At 48.1% G+C, this 22,852-nt stretch overlaps 1 protein-coding gene across 8 annotated transcripts in view; it reads right to left on the bottom strand.

The window, feature by feature from the left end:
- The window catches only part of zswim8 (zinc finger, SWIM-type containing 8), a 210,207-nt gene that overhangs the window by 30,982 nt on the left and 156,373 nt on the right, over positions 1-22,852 (bottom strand). For all 8 annotated transcript variants that reach the window (XM_070865612.1, XM_070865607.1, XM_070865608.1 and 5 more), the window contains 5 exons: positions 22,019-22,117; positions 19,170-19,294; positions 17,198-17,438; positions 8,186-8,338; positions 207-429 (listed from right to left, as the gene is read on the bottom strand). In XM_070865612.1, coding sequence (XP_070721713.1) covers positions 207-429; positions 8,186-8,338; positions 17,198-17,438; positions 19,170-19,294; positions 22,019-22,117 — 841 coding nt within the window. The remainder of the gene's footprint in view (positions 1-206; positions 430-8,185; positions 8,339-17,197; positions 17,439-19,169; positions 19,295-22,018; positions 22,118-22,852) is intronic.

Raw genomic sequence — 22,852 nt, 5'->3', positions numbered from 1 at the left:
GAGCCCCGGCTGTCACTATCACAGGGATACGCTGGTAGGGTTTGATGAAGGAGGGTGGGAGGAGGCCCGTGTGGAGCATAAACAGCGGTGTGGCCCGTTTCCGTGCTGTAAATTCGATGTACTGCTACAAGTACACTCTCCGGAGCCGGAAACAAAGACATAATTAGATGGCTTCTCACAAAAAGCAAAAAAGGGTTGAATGTTACCTGCCAACGTCGGTGCTTTTGGTGCGAGCGCCCCCACTGGCTCTCCGGCTACCACTGGACGAGGACGAGCCGAGGGAGTCGCTGGATGAGCTGCTGATACTATCGCTGTCCTGCCCTCGGCCCCAGGACGCCGCTGTCCAGCCCCCTCGGATGGGCCGGCGGCTCAGCGTGGGAGAGCTATCCGACGTGGTCTCCGGTGCACTGCTGTCGATGCTGGCCATGCCTTTCACGGCAGAAACGTCAACAAATAAAATCAGTATCATTTCAACCTCCTCGCCAACGTATATACAGAACTCAATGCAAGTAGGAGCGGGAATGCCCCCAAAACCACGCAAACACTTAAAATAAAAATTTTTTTTAAAAAAAACATCGCACATTTAAAATTAATCCAATTGGAAATTAATTAATTTAAAACAAAAATTTTATTTTTTGAAATATAAATTTACGTATTTTAAAAGGGTCTGAAAATAAACTTACCTTAAGCTTTAAAATGTTTAAAGTTTTGAAACTGTTTTATTTTTTTCCGTCCTTTAAAAGTCGAGTGCTGATAAAAACAGGCCTTGCGTCTGCTTTTATCAGCCGTAAGAGTTTCACGGGCATTCGCTGGGCAAAAGTTGGCCAAATAGCCCACGGAGGCCCTTTAACTGCGGATGCATGCGATTGGTCAAGAGGATTTTCAGGCACGCGCTTCGCATACCTTAACGCGGAAGCTGCAGGGACCCCCACGGGCGCCTGTGCATCCTGTATGTGCCCATAGGGGCCGCAAATTTAGCGCCATTAAGATAACACCAGAGTAAAGGGATATTTAAGTAATGGAATATATCCTATTGAGTGTCTTGCGTTTACTGGAATGATACCCGGACTCCGAGGGTTAAGGAGAGATTACACAAACTAGGGTTGTATTTCCTAGAATTTAGGTGGTTAAGAGGTGATTTGATGGAAGTTCAGGATATTAAGGGGAACAGATAGGGTAGATAGAGAGAAACTATTCTTGCTGGTTGGGGAGTCTAGGACTAGGGGCATAGACTAAAAATTAGGACCAGGAGTGAAGTTGGAAACACTTCTACACACAAGGAGCGGTAGAAGTTTGGAACTCTCTTCCACAAACGGCAATTGATGCTAGATTAACTTATATCTGAGACTGATAGCTTTTTGTTACCCAAATGTATTCAGGGATATGGGCCAAAGACGGGAATATGGAGTTAGGTCGCAGATCAGCCAGGATCTCATTGAATGGCGGAACAGGCTCGAGGGGCTGAATGGCCTCCTCCTGCTCCTATGATTTGTCACTCTATAATCGCTGCCGATGAAACCAGTGCAGTCACAGCAGCCAAGGCAAGTGTGTTTCGAGCAAATTGGACTGTAGCTAGAGGCACAAAGAAAGTCACGTAATGCCACATAGCTGCGATCTAATCTGTAACTCAACAGGGCTGATCCAATCCAGATCCAATCCGGAGTAGCAGATAATTTGCATTAAAAGGAAGCGTTGCAAATGGTTTGTAATTATGTTTACGATTACATCCGATTCATAAAAGGGACGGTTTGTTGGTCCAGCGACGTTGAAGGTCTCTGGCCTTCCAGAATGGCCATGGGTTTGAGGGAGGCAGCGGGTTACTATCTTCCAATGCCGCACCATCCCAACAAAAGTAATAATGTGGCAAACTCCTGTCTATTAGCATTACTTTGGTGTCGCTTGAACTTTAATGGAAGGGCAGAATTTCACGACAGGCCCTGAATAAAACAGTGTTATGAAAGGGGACGACGGAAAAAGCCGCAACACAGAGCCAGAAAAAAAAAAAAAAAATGGGACAGAAAAGCCCATTTATTCAAATAGCTGCCAGAGTTAGAAGGCTACTTGCTCCAGTGGAATAGACTTGACATGAAAGGCAGTTGTCCCAAATGGACTGGTCAACCAATTTTCTTAGTCTTCTTCTTCTTCGTAGGTAGCATAGAAACATAGAAAATAGGTGCAGGAGTAGGCCATTCGGCCCTTCTAGCCTGCACCGCCATTCAATGAGTTCATGGCTGAACATGCAACTTCAGTACCCCATTCCTGCTTTCTCGCCATACCCCTTGATCCCCCTAGTAGTAAGGACTTCATCTAACTCCTTTTTGAATATATTTAGTGAATTGGCCTCAACAACTTTCTGTGGTAGAGAATTCCACAGGTTCACCACTCTCTGGGTGAAGAAGTTTCTCCTCATCTCGGTCCTAAATGGCTTACCCCTTCTCCTTAGACTGTGACCCTGGTTCTGGACTTCCCCAACATTGGGAACATTCTTCCTGCATCTAACCTGTCTGAACCCATCAGAATTTTAAACGTTTCTATGAGGTCCCCTCTCATTCTTCTGAACTCCAGTGAATACAAGCCCAGCTGATCCAGTCTTTCTTGATAGGTCAGTCCCGCCATCCCGGGAATCAGTCTGGTAGTCCCTCGGAGTCGAGGATGACTTGCTTCCACACCAACATCAGTTCTCAGGTGACTGGTGAGTCCAATGCGGGCCCTACAGACTCTGTCACAGGTGGGGCAGACGGTGGTTGGAGGGACGGGTGGGTTGTGTGCTTAGGTTGCCGTGCGCTCCTTCCACAAGTATGTTCCCTCACTCAGCGGAGCACTGGAACACTCAGGGGATCTGAATAACTATGAAGACCTACAGGGGTTTTACTGTATTAAGTATTTTCATTACAAGTCTGCTTTTGACTCAGTTTATTGAACAGACCTTCATAGAGGTCTTCAGCTTTCTCAATATTCATCCATTAATAATTTGCGCTCAGTCAGATCGACATTTGCCCAATAGCAATCCCAAGGTGCTTCACAGCAGTGTTATGAGACAAAACAAATAAGTTTGACACTGAGCCATATAAGGAGAAATTAGGGCAGGTGACCAAAAGAGGTAGGTTTTAAGGAGCATCTTAAAGGGGCAGAGAGAAAGGTAGAGAGGCGGAGAGGTTTAGGGAGGGAGTTCCAGAGCTTGGGGCCTAAGCAACAGAAGGCACAGCCACCAATGGTTGAGCGATTATAATCAGGGATACTCAGGAGGGCAGAATTAGAGGAGCACAGACATCTCGGGGGGGGGGGGGGGGGGGTTGTGGGACTGGAGGAGATTACAGAGATAGGGAGGGACTTGGCCATGAAGCGATTTGTAAACGAAGATGAGAATTTTGAAATCGAGGCGTTGCTTAACCAGGAGCCAATATAGGTCAGTGAGCTCAGGGATGATGGGTGAGTGGGACTTGGTGCGAGTTAGGACTCGGGCAGCATTGGATGGCCTTAGTTTATGTGAGGCAGAGTGTGGGAGGCCAGCCAGGAGTGCGTTGAAATTGTCACGTCTAGAGGTAACAGAGGCAGAGATGAGGGTTTCAGCAGCAAGTCGCTCGATCCCCACATTCCCTCCTAGAGTCCAAAAAATCTCTCAGCCTTGAATACACTATGCGGTGCTTTCTAACATGAAAGTGCAGCATCTCCCAGTGGTCACAAAGTGGCAGAGAGTGCATGTTGCAGCAGGGCGATCTGTTGATCACACTGCACTCGGGGTAACTCGAGACAGGCTCATTCCAGACGCTGGCCTCGGGCCGGCAGTGTATATATTACCGCTGCTCTTGCACCTTTACAATCCCCTCACACGGACACAGGCGCTTGGGCCTTGCGGGAGCAGTAACCCGAGCAAACACAAAGTTCCCGCGTCTTCCGCTCGCTCACTTCCAGACACAAATGGACCGTTAGCATTGTGGAAGCAGAATTTCATGGCTCCGATCAGATGCCTCTCCCATACCCTGCCTGTTACAGACCCGCACACTGGGTTCGGCACAATGCTGATGCCAGCATGCAGATGCATTGCAGATTTATTTAATGAAACTGAATTTAAATTCCCCAGCTGCCGTGGTGGGATTTGAACTGATGTCTCCGGATCATCAGTCCAGGCCTCGGGATTTCTAGTCCAGTAACATATCCAAGCGTCCTGGCCAATAGTTATCCCTCAATCAACAGAACCAAAAAAAAATCAATTATTTGGTCATTATCACATTGCTGTTTGTGGGAGCTTGCTGTGCACAAATTGGCTGCTGCGTTTCCCACATTACAACAGTGACTACACTCCAAAAGTACTTCATTGGCTGTAAAGCGCTTTGTGACATCCGGTGGTCGTGAAAGGCGCTATATAAATCCACTATGCCAATTGTTGAGCGATTATAATCAGGAATGCTCAAGAGGGCAGATTTAGAGGAGCGCAGACATCTCGGGGAGGGTTGTGGGGCTGGAAGAGATTACAGAGATAGGGAGGGGCGAAGCCATGGAGAGATTTGAAAACAAGGATGAGAATTCTGAAAGCGAGGTGTTGCTTAACTGGGAGCCAATGTAGGTCAGCGAGCACAGGGGGTGCTTGGTGAGCAGGACTTGTTATTATATGGTGTTAATAATAAATGTTATAAACAATTGGTGGGACTACATTACAACAGTGACTACATTCCAAAAGAGCTTCATTGGTGTCGATGGTTGTGAAAGGTGCTATATAAATACAAGACAATCTTTTAACTGATCCATGCAGGTGTGGAGACTTCAATACAAGCTTCCCAAATTCCTGGATCATCCCCTCTAACTGTTGGGACAGAATAAACTCTGGCATGTAGCGACGTCAGATGGATATAATGGCAGAAAAAAAATCAAAGAGCTAACTATTATTTAAATGGAGAAAGATTGCAAAGTGCTGCAGTACAGCGGGACCTGGGGGTACTTGTGCATGAAACACAGATTGATAGTATGCAGGTACAGCAAGTGATCAGGAAGGCCAATGGTATCTTGGCCTTTATTACAAAGGGGATTAAGTATAAAAGCAGGGAAGTCTTGCTACAGCTGTACAGGGTATTGGTGAGGCCACACCTGGAATACTGCGTGCAGTTTTGGTTTCCATATTTATGAAAGGATATACTTGCTGTGGAGGCAGTTCAGAGAAGGTTCACGAGGTTGATTCCGGAGATGATGGGGCTGACTTATGAGGAAAGGTTGAGTAGGTTGGGCCTCTACTCATTGGAATTCAGAAGAATGAGAGGTGATCTTATAGAAATGTATAAGATTATGAGGTGGCTTGACAAGGTGGATGCAGAGAGGATGTTTCCACTGATAGGGGAGACTAGAACTAGAGGGCATAATTTTAGGGACCACCCATTTAAAACTGAGATGAGGAGGAATTTATTCTCTCAGGAGGGTTGTAAATCTGTGGAATTCACTGCCTCAGAGAGCTGTGGAAGCTGGGTCATTGAATAAATTTAAGACAGAAATAGACAGTTTCTTAAACGATAAGGGATAAGGGGTTATGGGGAGCGGGCGGGGAAGTGGAGCCGAGCCCATGATCGGATCAGCCTTGATCTTATTGAATGGCGGAGCAGGCTCGAGGGGCCATATGGCTTACTCCTGCTCCTATTTCTTATGTTCTTATTTATCCTCAAGTAGGTTGAGGTGGAAAATCAGACATTCGTGAAGCGAGGGTCCACTCCACAGCCTCGATCAGTGCTTGATTCAGAGTAGTCCAGGAATAAGGGGCAATCACTACACTGAGATCACAGGGTTCGCTTTGCACGCTGCTCTCTCAGGACTCATGTTCACAGACAAAGACGACGATTATAATGAGATTGATGAAAGAAAGTCTTGCATTTATATTGCGCCTTTCACGACTACCGGACATCTCAAAGCACTTTACAGCCAATGAAGTACTTTTGGAGTGTAGTCACTGTTGTAATGTGGGAAACGCTGCAGCCAATTTGCGCACAGCAAGCTCCCACAAACAGCAATGTGATAATGGCCAGATAATCTGTTTTAGTGAGGAATAAATATTTACCAGGACATCAGGGATAACTCCCCTGCTCTTCTTCGAAACAGTGCCATGGGATCTTTTACGTCCATTTGAGAGAGCAGATGGGGCCTCAGTTTAACATCTCATCTGAATGACAGCACCTCTGACAGTGCAGCATTCCCTCAGCACTGCACTGGGAGTGTCAGCCGAGATTTATGTGCTCAGGTTCCTGGAGTGGGACTTGAACCCACAACCTTCTGACTCAGAGGCGAGAGAGTGCTACCCACTGAGCCACAGCTGACATTAAAGCCGGAGTGATAAAAATCAAAAGGATGTTTGACAGTGAAGGGGTATAGTCAACGACAAACTCGTGTTTGACTGCACTTGTCACCATAAAGCGGGATGTTCGACAGGCAGTGTTAATATAAAAGGTCCCTCATTTGTCCAGCCACGAAAATCACAGTAAAACAATCCATCGACGAGTTTGGACTTACAGCACTGGCCGCCTGTTTCCACCTCCGTAACATCGCCCGTCTCCGCCCTTGCCTCAGCTCATCTGCTGCTGAAGCCCTCATCCGTGCCTTTGTTACTTGACTATTCCAATGCACTCCTGGCTGGCCTCCCACATTCTACCCTACGTAAACTAGAGGTGATCCAGAACCCGGCTGCCCGTGTCCTAACTCGCACCAAGTCCCGCTCACCCATCACCCACTGTGCTCGCTGACCGACAGTGGCTCCCGGTTAAGCAACGCCTCGATTGCAAAAGTCTCATCCTGGTTTTCAAATCCCTCCATGGCTTCACCCCTCCCTATCTCTGTAATCTCCTCTAGCCCCACCACACCCCTCCCCTCCCACCCCCGAGATGTCTGCGCTCCTCTAATTCTGCCCTCCTGAGCATCCCTGATTATAATCACTCAACCATCAGTGGCCGTGCCTTCTGTTGCCTGGGCCCCAAGCTCTGGAACTCCCTGCCTAAACCTCTCCGCCTCTCTACCTCTCTTTCCTCCTTCAAGATGCTTCTTAAAACCTACCTCTTTGACCAAGCTTTTGGCCACCTGTGCTAATTTCTCCTTATGTCACTGGGTATAAAATTTTTAATCCTAGGATACTGCTGTGAAGCGCCTTGGGATGTTTCACCACGTTAAAGGCGCTATATAAATACAAGCTGTTGTTGTTGTGGAAGACGAGCATTTAAATGGATTCCTCAACTGTGACTTACACTGGCACGAAATAAACTTGTTACACTGCGCTGGTCACATCCATCGGTAATGGAAACTATAGGACGAGGAGGAGTCAGATGCCAATCTAAATAGCGTTACAAATTATTAAACAGAAAAACAATCGCAAAGGGCTTGAGCATTTTAATAAGATGTGGCGCTTGCAAATCTCTTCGCGCAGAAGTGAAACTCCAAAACATCAAGGGCACTTTCATGATCAGCATGCAAGAAAAATATCTTTGAAGTCACGTGAGCAGGCTCCCCAATGGTTTATGCAATGCGTAACTGAACCAGCGTTGAGTATATGCAAGGCTGCGATCGATGGATTTTTGGACTCGAGGGGAATCAAGGGATATGGAGATCGGGCGGGAAAGTGGTGTTGGGGTCAAAGATCAGCCATGATCCTATTGAATCAGGTGGAGCAGGCTCGAGGGGCCATGTGGCTGATTCCTGCTGTTAATTCTTACATTGTGGACTCATATGGCCCAGGATAGTCCCAGGTTCAAATCCAGGCTGCGCTCGGGTAAGTGATATCAGGAAGTGTGCTGCGATTGGCTGCTGGTTTGACGGGGGGAGGAGGAGGATCAACATAATTAACTTGTATTTATATAGCACCTTTAACATAGTAAAACATCCCCTAGTCGATGCACAGGAGTGTTATAAGATAAAGAAAATTAATTTGATACCAAGCCAGATAAGAAGAAATTACGGCAGATGACCAAAGAGGTAGGTTTTAAGGTGCGTCTTGAAGGAGGAAAGAGAGGCAGAGAGGTTTAGGGAGGGAGTTCCAGAGCTTGGGGCCCAGGCAACAGAAGGCACGGCCGCCAATGGTTGAGCAATTACAATTAGGGAAGTGGACACGAGTCCATGATGGGATCAGCCATGATCGTATTAAATGGCGGAGCAGGTTCGAGGGGCCGAATGGCCAACTCCTGCTCCTGATTATGTTCTTGTGTTAATAGCACATCGTCCTTACCAGTGTGTTTCTTCTTCTGTCTGACGGGCGACCCCCAACACCGGCCATTGTAGCCCCCTCTGCTGCCCAGCGTCAAGCGGCTGGGGATTTTTCCCTCCTGTTTGAAAGTGCCGGCCTCGCTCGCAGGCTCACCCGGGGCGCGCTGAGCGTTCTCTGCGGGAGCAACCAAAAGCAGCTTGTAAACAAACGTGACTCGGGGAAGTTACGTTTTCAATGGGAGGTGGGAAAAAGAAAGTCTTGCGTTTACATAGCGCCGTTCAAGACCTCAGGATGTCCCAAAGCACGTTACAGCCAATGAAGTACTTTTGTTATGCAGTCACTGTTGCAATGTGGGAAACACGGCAGCCAATTTGCACACAGCAAGCTCCCACAAACAGCAATGTGATAATGACCCACATAGTCTGTTTTTTTCTTATGTTGAATGAGGAATAAATATTGGCCAGGGATAACTCCCCTGATCCTCTTCGAAATAGCGCCATGGAATCTCTTACGTCCACCGGAGAGCGCAGACGGGGCCTTGGTTTAATGTCTCATCCGAAAGACGGCCCTCCGACAGTGCAGCACTGCACTGGGAGTGTCAGCCTAGATTTATGTGCTCAAGCTCCTGGAGTTGGACTTGAACCGACAACCTTCGGACTCAGAGGCGAGACTGCTGCCCACTGAGCCACAGCTGACACTACTTCACAGACAGAAAGAGAGCCGAACACTCAGACAGTACTAACAATCATTTAATGGGATAATCATATAAAATGTCCACATTTATCCAGTATGATCAATAATGACCATTATTATTTTATTAAGCCGCTGTAACAAATATTAATTCAATTACTTACATTTCTGTACTATTAAAATTGCACCTTAAGTAAACTCGATGAAACTCACTGCACCCCTGCCAATAGTGACATCTCACATGTTCTGGAGAAGGTACAGCTGAGAGATGCTGTGAAATTGAAATGTTTAGTGGGTGTAAGACTGATGAGGGTACACAGTCCTCATCAGTTTAAAAACTCATAACTGCGGCAAGTGTCTCACCTCCTGACTCCCTAAAGCCTTTCCACCATCTACACGGCACAAGTCAGGAGTGTGATGGAATACTCTCCACTTGTTGGAGCTGCACTCATCCAGGCAACACTCAAGAAGCTCGACACCATCCAGGATAAAGCCATCCCCTTGATTGGCCCCCCATCCCCCACCTTCAACATTCACTCCCTCCACCACCGGCGCACCGTGGCTGCAGTGTGTACCATCTACAAGATGCACTGCAGCAACTCGCCAAGGCTTCTTCGGCAGCACCTCCCAAACCCACGACCTCTACCGCCTAGAAGGACAAGGGCAGCAGGCGCATGGGAACACCACCACCTCCACGTTCCCCTCCCAGTCACACGCCATCCTGACTTGGAAATATATCGGCCGTTCCTTCATCGTCGCTGGGGCAAGATCCTGGAACTCCCTCCCTAACAGCACTGTGGGAGCACCTTCACCACACGGACTGCAGCGATTCAAGAAGGCGGCTCACCACCACCTTCTCGAGGGCAATAAATGGCAGCCTCGTCAGCGACGCCCACATCCCGTGAATGAATAAAGAATGTTTTTAAACTACCAGTTTATATCTGAAGTAAATACGTTTTGAATACCCTTTCCCATCTAATCCTTACTCAAAGATATATATGTTTTTAAATGTAGTTTAAGGGAGCACACAGCAACACTTTGAATGTGTCAACAACACACAAAGTGTCACCTTTTTTCCGATTGATTTAAACATCTCTGTAACCAAATCCACCTTACAACGATCCACTTATTTCATCCTTTCACCATATGAACGCACACAGAAAATATAGCGGTAATTAGAATCGTAGAACAATACGGCACAGAAGGAGGCCATTTGGCCCATCGAAACTGCACCAGCTCTTTCGAAGAGCGATCCCGTCAGTCCCACTCCCCCACTATTTCCCCATATCCCGGCAATTCTTTCTCCTTCAGGTATTTATCCAATTCCCTTTTGAAGGCCACTATTGAAGCTGTATCCACCGCCCTATCAGGCAGCGCGTTCCAATCCTAACCTCTCGTTGCGGAGAAAAGATTTCCTTCACATCGCCTCTGTAATTAAATTCAGTGAAATAAATAGCAAGATAACCGACTTCATGACTGCCTTTGGGTACCAAAGATATGGAGCACCAATGGGTTGAAATCTAAGGGTAAGGGGTAAGCCATTTAGGACCGAGAGGAGGAGAAACTTTTTCACTCAGAGAATTGTGAACCTGTGGAATTCTCTACCACAGAAAGTTGTTGGGGCCAGTTCGTTAGATATATTCAAAAGGGAGTTAGATGGGGCCTTATGGCTAAAGGGATCAAGGGGTATGGAGAGAAAGCAGGAATGGGGTACTGAAGTTGCATGATCAACCATGATCATATTGAATGGTGGTGCAGGCTCGAAGGGCCGAATGGCCTACTCCTGCACCTATTTTCTATGTTTCTATGAAATAAGGTTGAACTGAGAGTGCAGAAGCACTGCAGACCCATAGTGAGCACCAATCAGCATGCATTCCAGAACCACACTGTGTCCCCACTGAAATAGATTCTACAGACAAGTCATGCTCAGACGCTTACACGTTGATATGATCAAAGGCACTTGTAGTTACACCTTGGGAAGTGAATCTGGGATTCAGGCCAACTTTATCTCAGTCAATTGGCTTCACTTCCTGTTCCTCTACCATTGATGCAACGGTTATCCATACAGAACTAATGCTGCGTGATCTGGATGCTAACTCAGCCCCATGCAGACACACTTGGTCCTCTCGTTCGACAATCGGAACGTGGAAGTGGTAACCGTTGGACCGGCATGGACCTCATTCTCCACCAACATTATTGGGCAGGATACCGGGGTGGATTTTCGGCAGCTCTCCGTCCCGTTTCTCACCCCGGAGCGGTGGCAAGGCGGGCGGGTCCGGTTTAGCGGCGGCGCACAGCAGCACCGCGTGCCCTGCTCGTGACACCGGCACGGGTTTTGACTCTTGCCCGACCCGTATGTCCCGCAGCGCACTCCGCAACAACCGCCTGGGAAATCGGGGCGGTCCAACGACGCCGACAGCGGAGAGGGAAGTAATGGACTCCCAAGGTAAGTGGGATTGTTTTTCCTTTTAATTTTTGGGGGCGATTTGCGTTGTGGGGGCGTGAGCAATGTTTTGGGAATGTTTTTGTGGTTTTTTAAAAAAAAATTTTTAAGGGTTTTTTTTCCCTTCCCCGCCGTCTCTCGGAGGGCTCCCAGCCCGGCTCTTTAGCTCGGGAGTTTCCCGTGGTAACGCCCCGCGAGAGAGGTGTGTACAACACCTCCCTTAGCGCTGCGCCCCCTGACTCAGGGCCCAGCTGCCCAGACTTACCGACTGAGGCGCAAACTGTTCCCGGGCGCTAACTTTACCGCCCCGCCGCCATTACCGCCCCAAAAACATCAAAGCCGAAAATTCGGCCCGAGATGTACCAAAATAGCTTACACGGCAACTTCTTCGAATCGGGTCACTTGACCAAATCCACGACGAAGTACATTATAAATATACCCTAATGTGCAAACCTGGATGGTCAGCATCGACAGGATGTTCAATCCTCGGCGAATGGAGGGGGGAAAGCAGGCCTCAATCCCATCCTTTCCCAAGATGCATGCATTCACTTCTCAGTAATGATCGCTGTGCAGCAACCTTGAGCACAAGCTTCGGGGGGGAGGTTCTGGCTGGAGGTGGTCACAATCAGAACGGTTACAGCACAGAAGGAGGCCATTCGGCCCGTCGAGCCCGTGCCGGCTCTCTGCAAGAGCACCTCAGCCAGTCCCACTCCCCCCGCCCTTTCCCCGTAGCCCTGCAAAGCTTTTTCCTTCAGGTACTTATCCAACTCCCTTTTGAAAGCCACGATTGAACCTTCCTCCACCACCCTCTCAGGCAGCGCATTCCAGATCCTAACCACTCGCTGCGTCAAAAAGTTTACCCTCATGTCGCCTTTGGTCCTTTTGCCAGTCACCTTAAATCTGTGTCCTCTGGTTTTCTACCCTTCCGCCAATGGGAACAGTTTCTCTCTCTCTACTTTGTCTCCAAGGAGAACAACCCCAACCTCTCTAGTCTATCTAATTACATAGGTAACCTGACACTGTGTCTTCAGATAATTGTACCAAGAGGTAGCAGGTAGATGAGAAAGAGGAGGGGTCCTTGGGGGGGGGGGGGGGTCTCTGGAGGCAACAGATACTAAAATTGGCCGTGTGGTTGATAATGAAGAAGAGAGCTGTAGACTGCAGGAACATATTAATGAACTGGTCAGGTGGGCAGAACAGTGGCAAATGGAATTCAATCCGGAGAAGTGTGAGGTAATGCATTTGGGGAGGGCTAAAAAGGCAAGGGAACATACATTAAATGGTAGGACACTGAGAAATGTAGAGGAACAAAGGGACCTGGGAGTGCAGGTCCACAGATCCCCGAAGGTAGCAGGCCAGGTAGATAAGCTGGTGAAGAAGGAATACAGAATACTTGCCTTTATTAGCCGAAGCAAAGAATACAAGAGCAGGGAGGTTATGCTTGAACTGTATAAAACACTAGTTAGGCCACAGCTGGAGTACTGCATGCAGTTCCGGTCAACCACATTACAGGAACGATGTGATTGCACTAGAGAGGGTACTGAGGAGATTTACGAGGATGTTGCCTGGACTGGAGAATTTTAGCTATGAGGAAGGATTGGATAGGCTGGGGCTGTTTTCTTTGGAACAGAGGAGGCTGAGAGGAGACCTTATTGAGGTGATATAAAATGATAAGGGACCTAGATAGAGTGGGTAGGAAGGACCTATTTCCCTTAGCAGAGAGGTCAACAACCAGGGAGAACAGATTTAAAGTAATTGGTAGGAGGTTTAAAGGGGATTTGAGGAGAAATTCTTTCACCCAGAGGGTGGTGGGGGTCTGGAACTCACTGCCTGAAAGGGTGGTAGAGGCAGAAACCCTCACCACATTTAAAAAGTACTTGGATGTGCACTTGAAATGCCGTAACCTACAGGGCTACGGACCAAGAACTGGAAAGTGGGATTAGGCTGGATAGATCCTGGTCGGCCGGCGCAGTTACGATGGGCCGAATGAACGCCTTCTGTGCTGTAAATTTCTATGATTCCAACAGTGGAGGGGTGGGGAGAGAACCCATTGCTGGATATGCAAGAGTGGAACCAAGCTAGGGAAGTCCCACATAGCAGGGGACTTTTGCTCTGGATGGATAAGATAATGGCCTCCCTCATCTGTATCTACCTTGTGATCTGGTGGGAAGTAACCACAGATTGTTAAGTAGCTGTACGGCTTATCAGTACGATTGATAACAATCACTCCGTAGATCTCATCACTATTCCTTCTTTTGAACATCCCCAAAGAATGAGGCTAGCAAATAATAAGAATCATCGAGAGCTTTTAGACCCAACAACTCTGACAGTCAAGAAATATAATTATACCCAATACAAATATATCCCACATAACAGGCTTAAAAAAGAATCAATCCGCTTCTATTCCTGCCTTAAAGGTCTGCATATGCTTTTGCTGCATGGGGAATAACTGCACTACCGCTTAACTGAAATCTATTTACTGCCCATTCGCTTAAATACTGCATATTAATAAAAAGGACAGTTCCCAACGGCAAGAAAAAATTAGGCACATATTTCAGGCTGTAAAATATTAATATATTAGGCATTGGATATCAAGTAATGCGCACAGAATGATGTAAGAGGCAAGGGAATTCAACCTCCTAGATTTAATTGTATGCAATTCAGAAGTGTGTGCATCATATAGCCTTTGCAAATTCAGTTATTTTTCAATATTGAGCAAAATGCTGCAGTGAGTGTCCGCTTCCCGAACCTGCTTAAGATCAGCTTTTAGCTTTCCCAGAAGTGCCAAATGAGGCTTTGAATAGATCCCTTTTACACAATGAAAATGGACAAGAACAGCACGTGTGTGAGCGCGAGCGCGGGAGGGCAGATGGGCGAGTGTGGGAGGGCGAGCGCAGGAGAGAGCGTGCGCGCGCGTGATTCCATCAATCAAAGAAACTGACATGAAAGGGGAGCTCGAAGCAAAATTTAAATAATTAATTAAAGACCAAATAAATTGACATTCAGGACGCAGCGTGTGCAAAGATGCACGGAAAGGAAGAGCGTCTGTACAGATGAAATCACCACCACCCGGCAACATTTTTTAAAAGAAAAATCTAAATATTGGTTAGGATTTGCCAAACTTCCCTCAGTTTGTTTTACACGTGGGACTCCTTTTGTCTAAATGGCAACCGCCGATAAGACTGGGGTGGAAGGAGCCGCCTTGCTGTGCGGTTTCACGCTGTGATTCTGTGTGCAGGGGAGCTTAATTAACGCCAGTTAATTAACATCGTTTCAAAGATGGCAATTCTTCGAAATGTGTGCTGAGAAAACTCCGTCACAGTTGGCAGTAATTCCTGCTGGTCAAATTCCCCAATGGTGCCACCAGCAATCAACTGCCAACGTACTGGGGGCAAAATCAGCCGATAGACATACAACGTGAATCGGAATTCTCACTATCTCCACTGAGCACCAGCTTAAAATCGGCCCAACCAGTCCATGCCGGCGTTTATGCTGCACTCGAGCCCCCTCCCGTCTTTCCTCATCTAAATCTATCAGCATAACCCTCTATTCCCTTCTCCCTCATGTACTTGTCTAGCCTCCCCTTAAATGCACCTCAACCGTTTCCTATGGCAGCGAGTTTCACATTACTCTCTGGGTAAAGAAGTTTCTTCTGAATTCCCTATTGGATTTCTTGGTGACTATCTTATATTGATGGCCTCTAGTTATGGTCTTCCCCACAAGTGAAAACTCTCTCTCTGTATCCACTTTATCAAAACCTTTCATCATTTTAAAGACCACCCCTCAGTCTTCTTTATTCAAGTGAAGAGAGATCCAACCTGTTCATCCTTTCCTGATATGTACACCCTCGCATTTCTGGTATCACCCTTGTAAATCTTCTCCGCTCCCTCTCCAGTGCCTCGATATCCTTTTTATAATATGGCAAATATAACATTTTAAGTGTTCCCAATTGGGTGTTGTGCTACACAACGGAAAGGCCCCAAATATAGCGAGGACTGCTGGGTCATTCCATCCCGCTCTGCTATTCGGAAGAGCTGGCCCAAACGGGCAACCTCCAGAGACCGGACAGCACCAATGGAATCTTGGCCTTTATTGCAAAGGGGATGGAGTATAAAAGCAGGGAAGTCTTGCTACAGTTATACAGGGTATTGGTGAGGCCACACCTGGAATACTGCGTGCAGTTTTGGTTTCCATATTTACGAAAGGATATACTTGCTTTGGAGGCAGTTCAGAGAAGGTTCACTCGGTTGATTCCAGGGATGAGGGGGTTGACTTATGAGGAAAGGTTGAGTAGGTTGGGCCTTCACTCATTGGAATTCAGAAGAATGAGAGGTGATCTTATCGAAACGTAAAAGATTATGAGGGGGCTTGACAAGGTGGATGCAGAGAGGATGTTTCCACTGATGGGGGAGACTAGAACTAGGGGGCATGATCTTAGAATAAAGGGCAGCTCATTTAAAACAGAGATGAGGAGAAATTTCTTCTCTGAGGGTTGTAAATCTGTGGAATTCGTTGCCTCAGAGAGCTGTGGAAGCTGGGACATTGAATAAATTTAAGACAGAAATAGACAGTTTCTTAAACGATAAGGGAATAAGGGGTTATAGGGAGCGGGCAGGGAAGTGGACCAGAGTCCATGATCAGATCAGCCATGGCGGAGCAGGCTCGAAGGGCCAACTGGCCTACTCCTGCTCCTATTTCTTATGTTCTTATGTTTTTCCTTCAGGACCATGATGTATTCTGGTTATTTACCAGGGCCGGTTTGCCAGCGTTGCCAAGGGACCCGGCAGTGAAATGGAAAATCCAAGCACCCCACGGACACTGCCTGCACCAATGGCTGAAGCCCACCAGAGAAACAGTACTCGCAGCACGACAGCCTCATGCACCATCTTCAGCTCCTGCGACCAAATTAACGCACATTTTGTTGTTCGATAGATCACACTTACGCACCGTTGTCGCATCACGGTTTCTGGACTATTTGCTTAAAATACAATTACGGTGTCATGCAGTTATAATCATAGAATTTACAGCACTGGAGGCGGCCATTCGGCCCTTCGTATCTTCGCCGGTTGAAAAAGAACTATCCAGCCTAATGCCGCTTTCCAGCTCTTGGTCCGTAACCCTGTAGGTTACAGCACTTCATGTGCTTATCCAAATACTTTTTAGTGCCAGCCGTGTCTCAGTGGGCAGCAGGTTGTGGGTTCAAGTCCCACTTCAAGGACTTGAGCACAAAATCTAGGCTGACACTCCGAGTGCAGTGCTGAGGGAGTGCTGCACTGTCGGAGGTGCCGTCTTTCGGATGAGACGTTAAACCGAGACCCCCGTCTGCCCTCTCAGGTGGACGTAAAAGATCCCATGGCCACTATTTCGAAGAAGAGCAGGGGAGTTATCCTTGGCATCCTAGCCAATATAACAAAGAAACAGATTATCTGGTCATTATCACATTGCTGTTTGTGGGAGCTTGCTGTGCGCAAATTGGCTGCCATGTTTCCCACATTACAACAGTGACTACACTCCAGAAGTATTTAATTGGTTGTAAAGCACTTTGGGACGTCCCCAGAGAGCTGTGAAGGCTGGGTCATTGAATGTATTGAAGGTGGAGATAGACAGATTTTTGAATGATAAGGGAGTCAAGGGTTATGGGGAGCGGGCGGGGAAGTGGAGTTGAGGCCAAGATCAGATCAGCCATGATCTTACTGAATGGTGGAGCAGGCTCGAGGGGCCAAATGGCCGACTCCTGCTCCTATTTCTTAATGTTCCCCCGTCCTCCTTTAAGACTTTTCAAGTTTTTCCTTTTATATCCTTAAATTGAGTGGGAACAAGTCACTTTTTAAAAAAGAAAAAAGTTACAACCACAACTTATTGGCAAAAGTTCGACAATGAGAACAGACTGGAGTTCGTACCCTGGGTTGTCCCCTCCTGAAAGTTCTCCGCTGGCGTGTTCTGGGCGGGTGTTGTCACGCTCGCTTGCTGAGGTGCAGATGAGGAGGTGCTGGCCATCTGATGGACAGTGGAGGTTGCCTGGGATGTGTGCTTCGACGGAGACTTCTGGCTGGCGGCCAGGGGCTTACTGGACGAGTAGAAGGAGCTCAACGTCTGAGGTTTGTGAGTTTGACTCTCTCTGTCCAACAACTTGTCCAGAATCTAGAAGAAGAACATTTCAATGGCAGGGGGGGGAGAAACACGACAGGCTCGGACACAATACTGGTTTTCAAATTGGTGATGGAGGGGGGCGGCGGGTGGGGGGGGGTGTGAGGGTCCCTGGAGACCCAAAGAGGTTCATAAAAGGTATACACGGGGAGCTCACAATGTCAGCAGGTCTCTGAAATAAAAACAGAAAGTGCTGGAAATACTCAGCGGTTCAGGCAGCATCTGCGGAGAGAGAAACAGAGTTAATGTTTCGGGTCGATGACCCTTCGTCAGAACTGGCAAAAGTTAAGAGATGTAACAGGTTTTTAAGCAAGTGTAGGGGAAGGGAAAGGGTGGGGAAAAGGGAAGGGGGAGGGAGGAAGGGAAGAGGGGAGGGGGAGGGAGGAAGGGAAAGGGGGGGGGAGGAAGGGAAAGGGGGGGGAGGAAGGGAAAAGGGGGGAGGGGGAAGGGAAAGGGGGGAGGGGGAAGGAAAGGGGGGAGGGGGAAGGAAAGGGGGGAGGGGGAAGGAAAGGGGGGAGGGGGAAGGAAAGGGGGGAAGTGAAAGGGAAGGGGAGGGGAGGAAGGGGCGGGGGGGAGGGGAGGAAGGGGCGGGGGGGAGGGGAGGAAGGGGCGGGGGGAGGAGGAAGGGAGGGGGGAGGAAAGGAAGGGACGGGGGAGGAGGAAGGGAAGGGGGGTGGGGGAGGGAAGGGAAGGGGGGTGGGGGAGGGAAGGGAAGGGGGGTGGGGGAGGGAAGGGAAGGGGGGTGGGGGAGGGAAGGGAAGGGGGGTGGGGGAGGGAAGGGAAGGGGGGTGGGGGAGGGAAGGGAAGGGGGGTGGGGAAGGGAAGGGAAGGGGGGTGGGGGAGGAAGGGGCCGGGGGGAGGGAAGGGAAGGGGGGGGAAACGAACAAAAGGGAAGGTCTGTGGTAGGCAGGAGAGATTAGAGAGACAAAAGGGATTATGGAGCGAGTCAAAAGGAGATGGCAATGACACAAGTTAAGAAACAAAAGATGGGTCTAGATAGGGAGTAAATGGGAAATCAACAGACTCATCATTTGTTTCTTAACTTGTCCCACTATCATCTCCTTTTGCCTCGCACCATCATCCCATTTGTCTCTCAATCTCTCCTGTCTTCCAATCTGTCACTTTTTAAGTGTACATCCAATTCCCCTTTTGAAAGTTACCATTGAATCTGTTCCCACCGCCCTTTTAGACAGTGCGTTCCAGATCACAACAACTCACTGCGTAAAACATATTCTCAGTTCCCACGCGCACCCCCCCCCCCCCCCCGACTTGGAAATATATCGGCCGTTCCTTCATCGTCGCTGTGTCAAAATCCTGGAACTCCCTCCCTAACAGCACTGCGGGAGCACCTTCACCACACGGACTGCAGCGGTTCAAGAAGTCGGCTCACCACCACCTTCCCAAGGGGCAATTAGGGACGGGTAATAAATGCCGGCCTTGCCAGGAGTGAATAGCAGCAAATGGGACATCTACGTGACTCAAGTGCTGTGATGTGGCTGAAATAAAGGTTCACAATTAATCGCCTCAGGAAAGTATTTCATTGACAAAGGGCCTTGCTTGACTTTTTCTTTTTAAATTGTGTGATAAGAACTCATTTGGCAACTTATTAAAATTATTTCATTTGCACCAACCTACCTCAACACGAACCCAACATTTCTAAAATTGTTAGCAGCTGCATGCAACAAATAAAAGCGGTCACGTTACACATCGCGCCATTGTGCGTACTTTTTTGAGCTTAGCTTGATCATCTTTGTACGTGATCATGAGGGCGAGAGCGAGGTCCCCTTTCTCCCTCCTGGTGCCTTCACATAACAAAGGGTGTTCCGCTTCACTTACTGTGGTCTTCATACCTAAGGGAAGGTGTAGACAGGAAGAAACCGTGGTGAGTTTTGCCTGCATCGAAGTTGCCGTTTTGAGAGCTGAGTTCGAGCGCGATAAAGACGGGCGTTATTTTAAGCGTACGTTTAAGATCAAACATCCACGCGCACATCTGGCTTAACCCGCGTCGGCAGCAGGAATGGGGCGAGCCCCTTCACAACACCAACTTGCATTCATATAGCGCCTTTAACGTACAGGTACAACGTCTCAAATCCAGCTGTCCGAAAATCGGAATTGTCCGAAAACCAGACATTTTTTGAGAAAAATCCATTTGATACTCAGTGAAATAAAATCTGGAATTATTGTCCAAAAGCCGGCGGGCCAGAATAGTTATCGGCTTCACAGCTGCGTTTTAAATGGTGTCCGAGTCTTGAATTGCTTCAAAATGCGTGTTAGTTTTTCCTTATATTTATCTTACAATAATAGACTTTATTCTAATTCCTGGTTTCTCTTATCCATTCAAATAAGCCTAAGATAGGCCACTGATTTTATTGATTTTCTTGTCCGAAATTGTCTGGAAAAATCCAAACACCGTCAGGGTCTCGAGGTTGCTGGATTTCAGACCTGTAGTTAAAATATCCCGAGGGTGTTCCACAAAAATATACGGCCCCGATTTTAACTCCAGGCGGATTCTCCGCTCAGGCACGAGCTAAAATTACAGTCGGGTCCCGATGATGTCATCCGGCCGCAACATGCGCAAGTAAAGAAGGACCCTGTTGGCTCCGGGTGGATGTCCTTGCTGTCCGTTCAGGAGCGCAGGTTAAATTTGCAGAAGTTGCGAGCATGGCAGCTTTCGGACAGGTAAGGGCCAGGTTCCATTTTAACTGCCCACCCGCCAAGGTTTCGGTTAAACGAGTCGGGTTAAAATCGCCCCCATAGTCCTAACTTGCACCAAGTCCCGCTCACCCATCACCCCCTTGTGCTCGCTGACCTACATTGGCTCCCAGTTAAGCAACGCCTCGATTTCAAAATCCTCATCCTTATTTTCAAATCCCCCTCCATGGCCTCACCCCTCCCGGTCTCTGTAATCTCCTCCAGCCCCACAACCCCCCCCCCCCCCGCCCCCCCCCCCCCCCCGAGATGTCTGCGCTCCTCTAATTCTGCCCTCTTGAGCATCCCTGATTATAATCGCTCAACCATCGGTGGCCGTGCCTTCTGTTGCCTGGGTCCCAAGGTCTGGAACTCCATGCCTAAACCTCTCCGCCTCTCTTTCCTCCTTCAAGACGCTCTTTAAAATCTACCTCTTTGACCAAGCTTTTGGTCACCTGCGCTAATTTCTCCTTATACGGCTCGGTGTCAAATTTGTACCTCATAATACTCCTGTGAAGCGCCTTGGGACGTTTCAATTCGTTAAAGGTGCTATATAAATACAAGTTGTTGTTGTTGTATTTGTAATCAGTGGCCGATGGACCAGCAGCAAGCATGAGAAGATCTATTGTCCAATCAGATTTGCCTACTTCCTAGCTGCAGTACACAGATCTTAATGATATTGTGGCACAAAACTTAATGGCCAAAAAAGTGTGTTAATCGAGGTCCAATAAAAAAAATACTTGCATTTATTATACAAGCGCCTTTCATGACCTCAGGGAGTCCCAAAACATTTCACTGCCATTGAAACACGTTTAAAATACAGTTACTATTTCATCATCATTATCATCAGGGTCGATGCAGGGAGGATGTTTCCCCGGGCTGGGGAGTCTAGAACCAGGGGTCACAGTCTCAGGATAAGGGGTCGGCCATTTAGGACTGAGATGAGGAGAAATTTCTTCACTCAGAGGGTGGTGAATCTTTGAAATTCTCTACCCCAGAGGGCTGTGGAGGCTCAGTGGTTGAGTATATTCAAGGCAGAGATCGATAGATTTTTGAATATTAAGGGAATCAAGGGATATGGGGATAGTGCAGGAAAGTGGAGTTGAGATAGATCATCAGCCATGATCTTATTGAATGGCAGAGCAGGCTCGAGGGCCGAATGGCCTACTCCTGCTCCTAATTCTTATGTTCTATGTCCTGAGGTCGTGAAAGGAGATATATGAATGCAAGTTCTTTATACTTTAAGCAACAACTGCATTGATGCAGCTTGAAAATGAGTTAACTCAAAGATGGTTGCTGAAAATTCTGACCAGCGAATATGCTTCACTTCACAAAGGTTGATCCAAACTAAGCAAAGAATTGCGGAGAAATAAACCCCCCCCCCCCAAAAAAAACAACAGATGCGGGTCCCATTTGGTAATGTTTGCAACAAATACGTTTACAGTGCATCCAATATTCACGTCGGCACGCTTTAGTTACTATGGCTACATTGGCATTCATGGACTCCCAGGCCGCCAGCAATTTTTGAGCGATAAGGGAGTGAAGGGTTATGGGGAGCGGGCAGGGAAGTAGAGTTGAAGCCAAGATCAGATCAGCCATGATCTTATTGAATGGCGGAGCAGGCTCGAGGGGCCAAATCGCTGACTCCTGCTCCTATTTCTTATGTTCTTATGCTCTCAATTCATCCAAAGCAACTGGGCCAAAACATGAACTAAAGCAAAGATTGAGATAGCTGAACTGGTAAAGAGTTTAAAATCGGGAAACAGTGAGATCAAAATTGCAGTGTTCAATTTTTTTTGGAAATGGCTCACTTTTGAAATCATAAAATAGCTCGCCAGTGTCAATTAAATATCCCGTATTTGCAGCAGAATCAAACGTCTACTTACCCAGAGCGGCAACAGCTGCCTCGAAGCCAAGCTCCTCATCGCCAGGCATCTCGTTGTTGCGATTGCGGCTCGGGGGTCTCGAGCCAGTTGGTGAAACGACTGAAAAAAGAGGCAGAAACGTGTCTAGGTTTTGCGCCGTGCTATTGCAGCCCCGTGCAATAAGTTTTTAAAGACGGTTCATGGGCTCCCAGGCCGCCTGCAATTTCTGCGGTCCGGAGGAGTCCGTGTTCCACGTATATACACACACAACGTGTCAGGTTGCAGCCCCTTGTCTATTATTTGAAGGGGCTGCTCCTCAAATTCTGTCTGCACTTCAGTCCCACGCTCCTGATCTTTGGGCACCCTGTGCGGAGGGGAGCGGGGCAGGTCGGAGGGCCTCCTCGTAGGCACGGCCAAGGTGGCCATCAGCCGGCGGTCGAGGGGGTCGTTCAGCCCGACTGCCTGCCTCTCTTCCGTCGCTACGTTCGCGCCAGGGTGTCCCTGGAGATGGAGCACGCGGTGTCCGCCGGTACGCTCGCGGCCTTCCACGAAAGGTGGGCGCTGGAGGGACTGGAGTGCATCATCACCCCCGGCAACCAAATTTTAATTTGACCGTTTAAAGTTCCAAAAGTTTTATTCGTTAATTTGTCGGTTCTGGTGTCCCTTTAAAAAGGGGGCCCCTTGATTTAAAGTTTTGCACAAAATAGTTGTAGAGCTGTTGAATTGTGAGTGGCTTAGCCGGTCACATGATGTTCACAAGACTCAATAAAACCCCAGCCAGTTGGGTTCGGGGGATCCACAATGAGGCAGGTCGTTGAGAGTCCAGTGGATGAACTAGTACATTGCACACCAGCC

The sequence above is a fragment of the Pristiophorus japonicus genome, chromosome 22 (assembly GCF_044704955.1).
Source record: "Pristiophorus japonicus isolate sPriJap1 chromosome 22, sPriJap1.hap1, whole genome shotgun sequence".
NCBI lineage: Eukaryota > Metazoa > Chordata > Chondrichthyes > Pristiophoridae > Pristiophorus > Pristiophorus japonicus.
This window is presented reverse-complemented; position numbering and strand designations above follow the sequence as displayed.